Here is a 14,757-nt window from a genome sequence, read left to right on the forward strand (position 1 = left end):
GATTAATTAGGCTCAGTCATAAGACTAGAAAAAAACATCAAATGCTGGCATGTATCAAGAATTCATTAAAAATAAATGAAAACAATTTGTCGGAGCCATAAAAACCATTAGCTTTACTCATAAAAAATTTTGATTAATTAGACTATATTAAACATAAAATTACCTCCTTCTATTAATTGAATGAAATTAAACGTTCTTCTAATTGAGATGAAATTACTGCAAATTGAAATATTTCAAAGATAGACCGAAAAAAACAATCCGAATCCTTACAACACTCAACAATGGGACCAAAATTGGCCGTGCTATCGCTGCTTGGCTATTCAAAAACGAACATGTTCTAAAAAATTGTGTAAGAGTATTTTTGTAAATCAAAAACAAAATTATCAAAAATAAACCATGTGTTTTAAAAAATTGGTTTAAAATAGCAAAAGACCGCAAAAGTGTTATTCGCAGAAAACTTTCTGAGGAACTGGAGGTACAATTACAATTAGCCCGTATCTGAGTAAAGGAAGATTATGTTAGCAGTTTCTTTATCAGCACGACCTGTCAGATTGGACAAAGGAGTAGATAGGATTATTCAATGCCATTTTTATGAATAAAAGGCAAATATCGAATTTTCAGAAACCTAACAGAAAATTTTGCCGAAACAGATGGCTCAAACAATTCAACAACTCGCTTCTATCATTAAACGTAAAACCATATGGACTATTGCTAACGTTTTTACCACATTTTAGCAAAAATTTATCATTATTTAAGCAAATTTAATCAACAGACGTTAGGCTTTATTCAGAAGTCCATAACGTTCACAATCTTTAATCCTCCGTTACTCTTCGGAAAAAGCGAAATTCAAAGAATCTTTCTAATTCAAAATTCTACGCTTGACAAGCTTTTTTAATGATACCACTCACCAACTTGTACTATGAGTATAGGGATCGGCGAAAATTGACTGAAAAAATTCAAGTTGAGCATATATTTCCTCCCCCACTAAAATGGGTCGGAATGATTAGTCTTTGAGACCATACTGCTGATGAGAAAGTTCAATAGTTAATTACCTGTAGGTTCTAACGCATTTTTTTTTCGAAGTTGAATCGCTTTATCGTCAACTCCGGTTATATTGATGTCATTGTTTGCATTCCATCGAAGAGTGACATTAAATTTAAAGTATGGATTCAGCTTGTCGCATAATGGAGCAAAAATAATAATCAACTCGAATCTATCAACAAGACTTCAAGGTAAACAGTCATTGCATCTTGGTTATAACTATCGACTTTCAATTTTGGCGGAGCTTAAAGAAAACTAAATTACACAGCTTTTGGATTTTTGCCGACTCTTGAAGGTTAGCGCACTTTTTTGAAGCAAATAATGAGTACATGCTAATTTTGATTAAGATTGTTAGAATAAAATTTACATAAAGTGTAAATGAGAAATTTTTGAATCAGATGACAAAAAAGCATTGAACAGTATGTGTGATAGTCCGGACTAAAGAGAAGCATTTATCCAAGACATCAAGACAAATGAAATGAAAACGCGTAGCTTAAAAATGCCATATAATTCAAATTGGGCTGAACTAAGTTAAATGCACTGAATGTGGCTGGATGTAAATAGTGCGTCTAGTCAATTTTGACAGTTGAATAAGATAAAGTAGACTTGAAAAAACTTAGAGGGTAACTAGCAGTGTCTGATGAAATTGATTAATCTATACTGATAATCTTACAGATAAGGCCGGCAAAACCGGGTCACCAAATATTGTAACATTTAAATCATACAGCGGAACAAGAACGCTGTATTCATCGCGTTCTGTTAAGTTGAAAAGGCACGAATGCTTGTATATTGTAACTTAGTAACCGACTTGCAGTTGGGTTATTTCTGGGTTCAGTTGGAGCATTGAAATTGATTGTGGGGTTAATTTCTGGGCGAGAGATAGGTAGAGGTATTAAAAATGTACCTGTATATAGTTATTAATGCGTACCTCGTTCAAACTACAAGCGCGTTGGTCTTTTCTTGATGTATGTTGTATGCAACTAGACAAAAATGCGGCGATGGGGGAGGGGTGTGGTTAGGTTGAAGGGGTGAGGGGCGACGTTTTGACGTGTGATCGAGGTGTATGTGTTCTGGGCGGACCAATGAGGATGTAAAATGGGGAAATTAAGCCGGAACAGAGCGATAATGAAGCTTTTGATCGCAACACACACCACTAAACTGCCCAAGGGTAAATAAAATACACTGGGGTACTAAATTGCACCCCAACACGAGACCGACTGGGCAGGACTTGTTACAGGTCCGGCTTTAACCGCTACAGGAGTTAATACTTCAGTAGGGATACAGTGTTATCTATTACATTGCCAAGTCGGAACTTCAAGTCAATTTAATGCATTATTTATTGAAGCGTGAATGATATCGCGGTTAGGATCTGAACGACGCGAGACGTTTTTAAGCTATATCAAGGAAGCTTTGAAATACTACAGTAATTTTGAGGAACTAACAATTTGATGAATGGGTTTAATGTAGTACAAATTTGGGGGTATAATTTGGGTGCGTTTGTACGTGAAATGAATGCCAATTTGTAAATAGTTGGGGGTTATGATTTTAAGAATTTGCAGAGACGGTATGATTGCCTACGTGAGCAGAATTCTAACTATATAGATATAGACTTGAAAATATTTGGACACGTTAACACTGTTGATACCACGTTAGAACATGAGTAAACTTAATGTAAGTAGCAATCGTAAACAAAGCCTGGGCGATTGCTTTTTTGTTCTGTTCGTTTACTGTAAAACGGAAAAGTTATGAATTATACAAGAGAATAATAAGTATAAAAGTAGAAATAATACGTTACGTATAGCAAAAAAAAGTAAACTATGATTGAATTAGGCTAAATTAGTTTCACTTCAGGTGTGCAATTCAAATGACAATTTAGGTGTGTTCTAGTGATCCTCTTCAAAGGAAAAATCCAAACTCGATCTATTTAGTTCTCACAGTTTAATAATTAAGGCATCTGATAATTTTTTCCCCAAACTGTCAAATGAGAAAAGAGATGAAATAAGAGATGGAAAAAATGATTGATCCTATCAAACTAAATAGCTATTCGATTCGTATTAATTTGTTTCCTAATAATACAAAGCAGCAGCTGTGACGCCAAAAACGTACTATATTTTTTATAGGGGATTTGAAAGGAGTTTAAGGGATAAAGGTTAAACTCAGATACACAACAGGAGGAGAAGAAAAACAAGGAACAATAAAGAGATAGGCTGGTATAATCGAACTTTTGCATTCAAATAACAAAATAACACAACAAGAGCAACGGAACAAACCATGCGTCTATTATACCCCTCAATCTGATCAATTCAAAATTATTTTTAAAAACATAATAAGAGCTAAATTAAGTCCTCGCCACTCTTTTGAGAACAAAGCTCACCCTTGAATGCTACACAATGAAAATTGGTAAGATAATCCAACAAAATCTACCTGCAGCAAGATGCCTTATTCAACATAGAAAAAAGGTAAGTAAAAGCAAATATTTTTCAAGGGGAACATTAAGACAGCTTATTCAATCTATTGTTCTCAATTTTGGTTGCTTCGGCTCATAGTTTTTACTCAACTAATGCTATGCTAGTCCAGAAGAACTACAACCTATATACCCATTCTTGCGAAGACTAATTGACCCTAGACTTGAGTGGGGAAAAAGGAAGTCGGTGGAAAAAGAGCGACAAAGGAAATACAGAAAAAGTACTCTACTCAGTAGTGGCCTTGGGATTAAAAACAATCAATCGGCACCCAACCACCCTTACCCCTTTTACCCACAACACTACCCACTACCATTACCACCACCCACTTAAGTGTCTGTTCTTTGCCCACTTTCAACAGCCTCTGCGCGGGCCACGCGAAATGGGCTTGGCGGCACTCTTGAAATTGCGTAAAAGGCGCAACAGTAAAAAGCAGATTGGACTTAGATGCAGTTCTCTTGGAAATTTCTCTCCCTCTCAATTCTCTCTCTCTCTCTTGCTTTACATGTGTAGCAATGGACGTTACGTTTTCTAAAAACATGCCTGACTTTGAGTTTTTCTTTGAAACAGTGTCAATGCCGCTGTTTATCTTGCAGCGCTTTTAGTACTTTGCAGAAGGCAAAAACGTTTGATGTCAGTTGCAAACAAGATAACAGTTTAGTGAAAAATGCTGCATCGAATGACGCTGGAGGAATCTTAATTTATATCAAGATGCCTATCAGCAGAAAACGATGGCGCCCCATTTCATAAATTTGAAAGTTTCGATATAGGTGCCTATACTTCGCTTTTGAATGCGTCGACGAATGTTGATGGCAGTAACATTGTGCAAGTAACATAATACGAAAACTCAATAGGCGTTAGGTAACATCCACAATACACAATCAACAAATAGGCGACTACTACAATGAGGTAAAAACAAAAGCAATCGCAAGCTTGGAGCAGAATAATTAGTAATTAGCAACACTAAAAATTAGAAAAGTATTATTTTACTGAATGATCATTTCACTAAATTGATTTATGTTTTAAAGTAAGGCTATTTTCTATCATAAATCTAGCAGCCATAAGGTCCATTTTCAGGCGTCTCATAATCGGATGAGAAATTTCATGATAATTATTACAAAAGTCCTGAAGTGGAAATCAAATTCAAACTGATTGTGAAAAACAAAGAAGACCCGATCTGAAATCGCTTTCATATCGGGTCTTCTTTGTGTTTCACAATCAGTTTGAATTTGATTTCCACTTCAGGACTTTTGTAATAAATATCATGAAATTTCTCTTCCGATTATGAGACGCCTGAAAATGGACCTAAGAATCTAATGAAGATCTTTTTACTGCTCTGCTTTTTGTGAAATTTGGTCAAGTGTTTAAGTGATCTAGGGGCCTGATCAAGAAAAACTCGCAAGAAGATGAGATACTTTGAAAAACCCGAACTATAGACGGGTTCTTTATAAACAAGAACAACAATTTGTATTTACAAGGATAAATTTTAGGGCTAAAAATTGTCATTTTGAGCATATTCCGGAAATCTTTACTCGGAAGTCTGATGACAACTCATTTCTGCCTAAGTTGATCTGAATACAGATTGTTTTAAGCGCATGACAGACGAGACAAGATTCTGCAAACCTTTTCTGCAAACACGAAAAAATGCATCATACAAAAAAAGCAAAAATTAAAAAAAAACATTTATGTCTTTGGTGAAATGCTGAAATATTTTTAAAGGATTTTTATATTGGCTAAGATCTGTTTGTCTGAATAAGAAGAAAGTTTCATATGTTTCTGCAGCCCACTCGAATAGTTTGAATTAAATTTGCAGCTTTAACTGATTTGAATTTGGTTCTGAAAATTTGATTCATTTGAGAAATTCATACAATTGTTAAAAACCTTGCTAAAATATGCATTTTCGTCTTGAAGAATAAATACAAAGATACATTTCTTGATTTCTTTCTCCTTTTAGGTGTGAGTTTTTTGACATTCGATGCATCTGTGAAACTCATCCCGATATAAACCATTAAATAGTGGTACCTAAATCTCTGTACCGTTGAATATTCTCATCCCATGTATTGAGGGGTGCCAAATGCGATGTAGAAAAATTTTCTAAAAACTAGCAAAGGAAAAAATTTGTCTTCTAACAAATTTTTCTTAGAAATTTGATTGCAAGCTTTATGTATTGACCGTTGCAGGACGTTAATGGTCTGTTGACGAAAAGATGACGAGTCGCACATTTAATCCAAAAAATAGGGCGATTTCATTGCTACTGCAATTCTCTACTTCTCTAAAATTTTCATTGCTACTGCAATTCTCAATTCTCTAAAATTTTTCCTCAATAAAAAACCATAATTAACAGCTCAGATTCAACGTATTGTAAAAAAAATCATGTGTTCATAGGATTTGTTCGTTCGCAATGAACTTACGGGCCGTCTTTAGTTGTTTTTATGAGTATTTTACTTTACTGGAGGTGTAGTAAAAGCAATATTTAACAGTTATGAAGAGTCGATATAAAATACGAAATTTTAAACCCGATTTAGAACAAAAAACCTAAGATCTGACAAAAAAAATGTAAACCAAGAGTCGTGTATAGACTATTCAGATAAAGTTGCTATTAAAATCATTTGCTCCGCTTTTCGTAAAATTTTTCTGGCTTAATAATTTCAAACTTTCTGATTTTCACCAAATTTTCTTTTATAGAAAAATTTTTAAAATTGTATTCTTGAAGAAAAATTGAATCTTTATAATGAAAAAGGTCCTATCAATCCAGGTTAGATTGCTGCGGCGTTTCGTTTGGAAATAATAAAAATAACCGACTAACGTCGGGCGAATTGCTCTCAAACAACCGGCGATTGGTTGGCTTCGTCAGTAGATACCCACAGTTTAGTGAGGCCAGCTTTAGCTTGATTCGACTCAGCAACTTTTAGTTTTCTTGACCTGTTATTAATTAAAAAAAGTTGCAAAATTTAAGATAAAAGCTTCCAGATTTCGCAGTGGAAATGTTCAAATATATTTTTAGTCTCTGTAGTTATGTCAAGTAACCCATCTGCAAGACTTGAAAAACTTCGTTGGCCAGTTCTGAGTTTAAACTCAGAAAATGACAAAAATATTCAAAAATTTTGAAAACAATTTCAAATTTTAACAAAATTTTGCTAAAATTCATGATATTAAAATCTTCAAAACAATTTCATTGTCTCAAGAGGCTATTCAGTATCCCTTTTTCAAGCTTTAAAGAATTTCAAAGGCTCAAAGAGATCCATAAACTTGAAACATGATAATAGTTTTCCAAAAATTCGGGAAAAAAATCAAATTTTATCATAAAACTGCTAAAACTGGAGTCATTAAAGTATCAATAACCATTCCATTAACTCTGCAAACTATGCGACAGCATGTCATCAAACCTTCGAGGAGGTCCCTAGGACATTGGAGGCGGGAAAAAGATTAAAAAAAAACAAAAAGAATAAGAAAACTTGAAAAAATTGCAATTAATTTTAAAGATTGCTTGTATTGAAATCCTGAAAAACATTCAATTACATCTAGAAGCTATATAGTAACTTATAATCAAACCTTATAGGAGTAATGTTGCTCTTCGGGCTGGAGAAACCTTAAAAAATGACAAAAAACTTTAAAAAAACTGGAAAAGTTGAAAACTAATCCATTGCCAAACACCATTTTCCAGTAATTTATTATCAGACCCTAGCGGAGATTTTCTGTTAGGCTGAAAATCCTGAATAATGACAATGTAAAGAAATTGAAAAAATTTGCACGTTTTGTAAAAAAAATGCTAAATTTCGTTGTGTTGAAACCTTGAAAAACATTCAATTTTATTTAGAAACTATACAGTAACCTAATGTCAAACAATAGAAGAGGTTCCTCGGCTCTTGAGGCTGGAGAAACTTGAAAATTGACAACAATTTTCAAAGAATTTGAAAAATATATGCAAGTGTTTAACAAACTGCTAAAATTTGTGATATGAAAAAAGCTGAAAACTATTCAATGGCCAAAAAAATCCAATAACTTTTTATCAAAACCCTAAGAACGTTTTCTGGCCCCAGCGTCTGGAAAGACGTGATTAATGAAAAATAAATGTCAAAACTTCGTAATGTTAAAATGTTGAAGCCATTCTACTACTGTTAGAAACTATGCAAAATCCAATTATAATAATCTAGAGGAGGCTCCTTGACACCTAGGGCTGAAAGAACTCAAAAAATGACAAAAAATCTTCAAAAAACCTGAAAAAAAATTGTGAAAATTAGTTTAAAAAAATGCGTGTTTTTAGTGATCGGTTGTTTGAACGTAGCCACGGAAGGGGGGTGCATCGGGAGTCTGAAGGGGAGTGAAGGGGGTGGGCAACAGTCTATTAATTATGCAATAACATTTTATCATGTCTCTTGACGCTAGAGAAAACTAAAAAACGACAAAAATTCAAAACTTAAAAAGATGCAAGTTTTATTTAAAAAATTTCTAAAACTTGTGATAATAAAAAGATGAAAATTAATCAATGACCAACAAAAATTTTCCAGTAACTTATTATCAATCCCTAACGGAGGCTTTCCTGACCCTTGAGGCTCAAAAAATCTGAATAATGACTATTAATGTTAAAAAATTGTATAAAAATGGCAAAAAATATGCTATAATTTTGGATGTTAAAATCTTGCAAGACATTTCATTTAATCTAGAAACTATACAATAACCTATTTTCAAATCCTATAGGGAGTTCCTTGACACCTAGGGCTGATCAAAAACAAAAAATGTCAAATTTTCAAAAAGCTTGAAAAAAATTGCAAAATAGCATAAATTTGCGTTTTTAGCAAGCGATCGTTCGTCAGTAGCTAGCCATGGGACGGAGGGGGGTACACTGGGGGCTGATTCGCGGCTATTAAAAACTATTGCATGGCCAATAAAAGTTTGTTAGTAACTTATTATCAAACCCCTTAGGAAGTGTTCTGAACCCTGGGACTGGAAAGACCTGAAACAGGAAAAATGATTGTCAAAAAAATTGAAAAAAAATTGCACGTTTTTCAAAAAATGCTAATATTCGAGATGTTAAATTGTTGAAACCATTCCATTGCAACTAAAAACTATGGGTTGGGGTGGGCGTGGGGGTGGGCGTGGGCGTGGGTTGGGCGTGGGGGTAACAGCGCGCAGGGAAGGGTTGGGGAAGTGGGGGTCAAGAGTGGAGGGGTCTTCAATTTCTAAGAACCGCCCTTCACATCATAAGTTTAAGTCTCCAAAACAGTTTGAGCGTAAACAGAGCTGAAAGGCTCTAAGAGCACTTAATGCCCGCTGGGCGCTACCTGTTTATCCCGTTTTTGAGGACGAAAATTCAAAAGCGTCAGACGAAAAATCGGTCAAGCAAAAAATCGCAATAAAAAAGACCGACATGACTAATAAAATTGCTACACTCTTTGTTTGAGAGCAATTAATCATTTTTATATCTGTTTATGACTTGGCTAAAACGCTCGCCCAAAAAACAATTTCTTCTTAAGTTTTTACTTTCTAGTAAAACTAAAAATGAAAGTCACTTCGTAATATTGTTAGTCTTGTCAGAAAAATTTCAGCGTTTTAGTGGTAGTCCAAAAACAGTTGAACTAAAATTGTTAACAGTTTTAGGGTAACTTTCTTCGACTACCAATTTTCAAAAAAAATTGTAAAAGTTGGTGTAAGAAACTTTGTTCTAAGAATAATTATGGTTTTGAAAAGCTATCAGCCTTCTCAATTGATTGCTTTAAATGCAAGGAGGCGAGTGCTCATCTAATAACCCGCAGTGAACCCCCAGAGCCTTTCGGGCCTGATTCATAAATTTTACAGAACGCAAGTTTTGGCATACCCTTGGATAAAAGAGCCAAGACTTGGGAGCTCTCTGGGCAGAGAGAGAGAGAGAGAAAGAGAGAGAAAGAGAGAGAGAGAGAGAGAGAGAGAGAGAGAAAGAGAGAGAGGCTGAGGCTACGACTTGAGTTTTTCTGGGCAGAGCACATCCAATGTCTTGAGTTTCTTTGAGCAGGTTTAAGCTTGACATCATCAAGACAAGCTGTTTTCCATTTAATGAGGGAAACTTTTACACAATTTTTGCACTCAATTGCAAGTTTTCTGTCAAAATATAGCTTTTCATTTTCCTTCAACGGTGAGTACCGAATTTGTATTTTTAAGGACCTCTTAAACCTGGAAAAGGTGACCATACCTTACCAAGAGCCATGAAATTAATTTTGATAGCATTTGTAATCCTAATTGGTGCATTTGGTGCTTTATTTGTACATCATAGTACTCAAATTTGTGTTAAAAGTGCCCCTGAACTTAGAAAAATGCACCATTTTAACCCTCTGTCGAGAAGAAAATCAAGTCTTGGATCCTTTCTGCCAAGTGAAATCTCAAGTCTTGCGTCTTGTCTGCCAAGAGATCACCAAGTCTTGGGTCTACTCTTCACAGAGTGATCCAAGAATTGGCATTTCTCTTGGCAGTTGTTTCTCTTTGCAGAGAGACCCTAGACTTGGGTTTCTCTGGCTAGAGACCGCCAAAACATGATTTTTCTAATCTGGAGTGTTCTCTTAGCAGCTTTGTATTTGACCTGATCAAACTCTGAATCAGGCCTGGTATTTTCTCTGATTTTTTTCTGAATCAGGCCCGATCGTCTTCGGAGATATGTTATGGGAGCAAACAATGTTGAGAATGCTATTTGTTAATGATAGTTTTAAAATGAAGAATAAACTTTATTATACTAACTCTCCCCGCTTCCATTTCTCGGCTACAATAAGGGCAGACTTCTGCTGGATAACGGCACCCCTTCGTGATCTCTGCGGAACACCCCCAGCTGTAGAACTTGCGTCGTCCATTCCACCCGGGGTTGCACCCACTGATGCTACCGGGAGGTCTAAAGACTGTGGATCTGGTTTCCTCCTAGGATCTGATGTTGATACTGCTCCCCTTGACAGCAATTCGTAGCCCCCTCCCGCCATCATAGTCACAGATTAAACCACTGGTTGATAATACAAGTTGTAGTAATGATAATGGCAGTAACATTCGTTGGAAATTAGGTGATAAATAGTCGCAAGTTTGGTCGGAAAAACTTGGAAAATTTGACGGAAAAATTGTAAACTGGCCCGAAAAGGTGACAGAGTAGAAAGTAATTATAGTGATTCGCCAAAAAAGACTTGTTGATCAGTATCTGACCGACTGCTTCAGAAGAAACTTGCAAATGTGGAGAAGAAAAATTGATAACTTTGGTGAAATGAAGGCGATCATGGTACAGATTTAATTGTTTGTTTATATTCAATGCATTTACAGAATAGCAATGGTAAAGTAACCTGTTTTGATTGTACTTTCCAGGATATTAAAATAAAATTTATTATGGAATCTAAAGATATTGTGACAGTCAGTGGGATATGTACCGAATGTAGCTGAATTATGAATTGAGCTAACAATGCTCAATTGGGTTGTTTTTTGGGTGGAAAAGAGTGGAATTACTTTGGTCTCTGAGTACTGCCCGGGGCAACCACGACTTCCAATATTGTCCACATATGTGGCTGAATGGATCATGGTCACAGTCTAGCTGGTTAAATGGTTAAAAAAGTGACCATCAACCAAAACAATGATAAATGTACAATCGAGCCATACGTAAATTGACCATCAAATCGCCCCTTTTATAAAGCTGTGAATGATTTTTAAACGATTTGGGTTTTACAATCTGCGAATTAAAATAGATTTTAGACGACTTAACAAGCACTATTAACAAAATAGTGAACGATTATAAAGCTCTATTTTATAATGAGGCTGAAATTCAAAATAGGAATAAGACGATTCATTTAATGGCTGAAAGGTTAAATAATTTCCAGTTTATAATTTATTAATTGAAATAGGGAAGTATTATCCAATTTATCACTGGGGTGAAGAGTGTTACTTCTTTTCAAAAAATAATCTTTAAAAAATAATAATAATAATGAGTATGTTTCGATCTGAATAAATAAACAATTCTACTCATTTTTGGTAACTTTTCAAATATTTCGGTAACCTTTCACATAGAAGAAATCAAGTATCGTAACCACATCAGAATGTGAATAGATTGATATGCCATCAGATCTGTAAAGCACATGGAATTCGCCACTGTTTCTGTGTTAATCGACCCCAGTATTCCTCGTGTGAAGTCGACACTTCGGGCTAATTCTCAATTAGGTGAAATAGCATTCTATGAAAATTGGGTCAGCCTAAAACATAATAATTGTGTTGTACCAATTCACATTCTAATTAAATTTTGCTGTACTTTGCTCATCGGCGTTTTTCCAGAAACAAGTGATACATTCTAGAAACCAGGATTTAAAAATTCTGGAAAGTAGCAATGAGAAAAAATAATTTACAAAACACACAATTTGCAGGTAATCCTATTAATTTTGCGCCCAGACATTGTATTCAAACGCAAATTTCTTCACTAAAAATGAAGTTTCTAAAAACATGTTACATGCGAAAAAAAAACATAGGAGATCGGTAATGCACAAAAAGTTCCCACCATTCAATGGTGAAATACTGTATAGACTTTTTTAAACGTAAAATTTGTTTATCATAGATGTGTTTCCTAAATTTTGCGTTGTAACTTATTCGTACTCCTTAAACATGAGCTGACTGGCCACTAATAACTTTTTCACGCGCATAATTCGTAGCACTTCTCAAAATTGAATTATAATACTTGTATGCTGTTTTAAAAAAAAGATTAATCAAACTTTCTTCCTGAACTTAATATTAGTCAACCAATATAATAGAAGTTATCAATCGAAGTAGCTGAGTGTACTCAAAAAGAACTGAAAAAACAAGAAGATTAATAGCTCAAGTGAGACAATTATTCGGTTCTGAATCTATGTTTTCGTTGTATTTCGACCGTTTCGTTGTAATATGTTTTCTCCTGTCATTAAATATCATCAAACCATGTTCCTCTTGACGAGTTACAAAGGCGTAAAAAACCTACAATATGTTCTGTTTTTGATCTATTATATCTTGCTATAGTGTTGAAATAAAGGCCATGAAATTTTTTCAATTCTGCATTTTTTCACTTTGAGGACTGATTAAAAAATCAACTAAAGAGAAGATAACTGAGATTTCTGAGGAGGAAAAATTAAGTTTTTAGAGCATTTTTAGTCAATAGCTCCTAGATTGGACGTTTTGTGCTTCTTTAAATGTCGGTGAACTTCTCCTCTGTTCGTCGTTTTTTGCCCTCTGATCATTTCAGACAACTATTGACAGATACCTGTAACTAAAAATACATTAATATGCACTTTATTTCCATTCAATATCTTATGATGGCTCCAAAACTATGTTTTTGTTTTTTCGTTGTCACTAAGTCTCAATTTTTAGGGAACTATCAGGAAGACTTTATACTGTTGTAGGTCAATAATTTTTGCAAGTTCATAACTTTCCAACCTGTTGTCTTCATTGATAATATCAAATTACTGAATTTTCATTAAAATATGTTAATGATCTTTGTCTTTTTTTTGTTTTTCTATATGACTAGTTTAGTCAACCCAATGATGACAACTCCAATCTAGTTTCAGCTGAAACAAAATGGAACTTTTCAGTGTTTTTATTTTTTATCGGTCCTGATTTCGTGAATGGCTTTGTCTTTATGAAACAATAGTGGTGTTTTGGGATTTTTCGTATTTGATCCTTTGTTGTCCTGTCTTTGTGTTGTCACGGATAATAACTCCCATCAGATTTTTAATACAGTCAAAATTGTTTATTGTTTTCTATTTGAAGCCAAAATTACAAAGACAACAAATTTTTTTTTTCAAATTTACGGCTTTATTGGTGTTAGTTGCACTGTTGATCTATTTGCCACCTTGTGTCAATTTACGATATAGGAATGGTTTTTCCCGCCAGAAAATGAAGAAGCACTTTTAGATTTTGTCAGATTATGAATCAATTTATTTTTCAAAACTTCTTGATCGTTAAATTGTCCGTTTTGTTTCTTTTGGTTTTTTTCTAGATGAGTTTTTACCTAAGTTTCTTTTCGGTAATAAGTGCGTGACTTTTTTCAACATAAGTTGATTTTTCGATTTTTTTCAAAAAAAAAATAACATCAATACTTTTTTAGGTACTGGAGATCTTTTTTGTCTAGCTTTCTTCTGTTTCTCTTCTTGTTTTATTCCTCATAGGTTGGCTAAATATCATCAGCTGATATTACCGTAACAGATTTGAAAGTAGTGAATTGATTTTCATTTTTCTTTGAATTTTAATTCCTGAGCTGTACTGTTATGTTCTTCCAATCAGTTGTCTTCATCGATGTCATTTACCGCTAGACGCCTTCTTATGCCGAATTTTTTGTTGATGAAGTTGTGTTCTTGTTGTTTTGCTGGCACATGGTTTTTTGGTCGATTGATTGATATTTTTTTTCCAGCGCACGTATTTAACTTTAAACTGAAAATTCTAAAAACACTAAGGAAGTGTTAACCGAGCTAGATAGTCATAAATCTTTGTTTTTGGAAGGACCTTATTAAATGAAAATTCAAAATTAGAGTTTTTCTGTACAAAACTGAGTTTGCCTACTGGATATTCCGTATTAATGTTGATTTCTTTTTTAAAATGTGATTTTTTTCTCAGTTCGACTTCTGTTATACTTGTGAAAGATTAGATTGCCACAAAAATATTACTGTTAATTAAGTCTCCTATATTGAAAATACATTGTTGTTTGAGAATAGAAACCAAATCACAGACTACGATTTACACATTATTAGTTTCACTTCTCCTATATGTTGGCGATTTGATAGATGTCCTAAAGAGCAATGTGAATGAATTCAGTCTGAGCATTATGTTCGAACTAACAAAACCAAACACTTTTAACATAAATTAACCGTGAGATCATAGAAAGCGGAGCTATGCATCACTCCTCTATTTCACTTTGCGAAACAGTTTTTTATCAGAGTTAATTGAACCAAAAAACAGAGCAAAAAATTTGGTTTCAACCCATTTATGTTTTAAAAAGCTTCCAGGTGAAAAATTCCGTTGTATTATGTTTTCTCCTGTCATTAAATATCATCAAACTATGTTCCTCTTGACGAGGGCCAAAGTCGTAAAAAACCTATAAAATGTTCTGTTTTTGATCTATTGTATCTTGCTATAGTTTTGAAATTAAGGCCATATAATTTTTTGAATTCTGCAGTTTTTCACTTTGTGGACTGATTAAAAAATCAACTAATGAGAAGATAACTGAGATTTCTGAGGAGGAAAAATTAAGTTTTTAGAGCATTTTTAATCACAAGCTTGTGAACTGAACGTTTTGTGGTTTTCTTTA

General features: G+C 34.2%; 1 protein-coding gene across 11 annotated transcripts in view; it reads right to left on the reverse strand.

Moving 5' to 3' along the window:
* Window positions 1-14,757, reverse strand: part of LOC142341107 (voltage-dependent calcium channel type A subunit alpha-1-like) — a 294,273-nt gene that overhangs the window by 228,516 nt on the left and 51,000 nt on the right. For 10 of the 11 annotated variants that reach the window (XM_075391999.1, XM_075392008.1, XM_075391990.1 and 7 more), the window contains exon 2: window positions 10,209-11,686. In XM_075391999.1, the coding sequence (XP_075248114.1) occupies window positions 10,209-10,444 (236 nt within the window). In that variant the 5' untranslated portion in view covers window positions 10,445-11,686. Of the gene's footprint in view, window positions 1-1,052; window positions 3,088-10,208; window positions 11,687-14,757 lie in introns of those variants that run through there. The other variant, XM_075392098.1, reaches the window with a different exon arrangement.

Source organism: Convolutriloba macropyga, chromosome 1, assembly GCF_964194025.1.
Source record: "Convolutriloba macropyga chromosome 1, txConMacr16.3, whole genome shotgun sequence".
NCBI classification, from domain to species: domain Eukaryota; kingdom Metazoa; phylum Xenacoelomorpha; order Acoela; family Convolutidae; genus Convolutriloba; species Convolutriloba macropyga.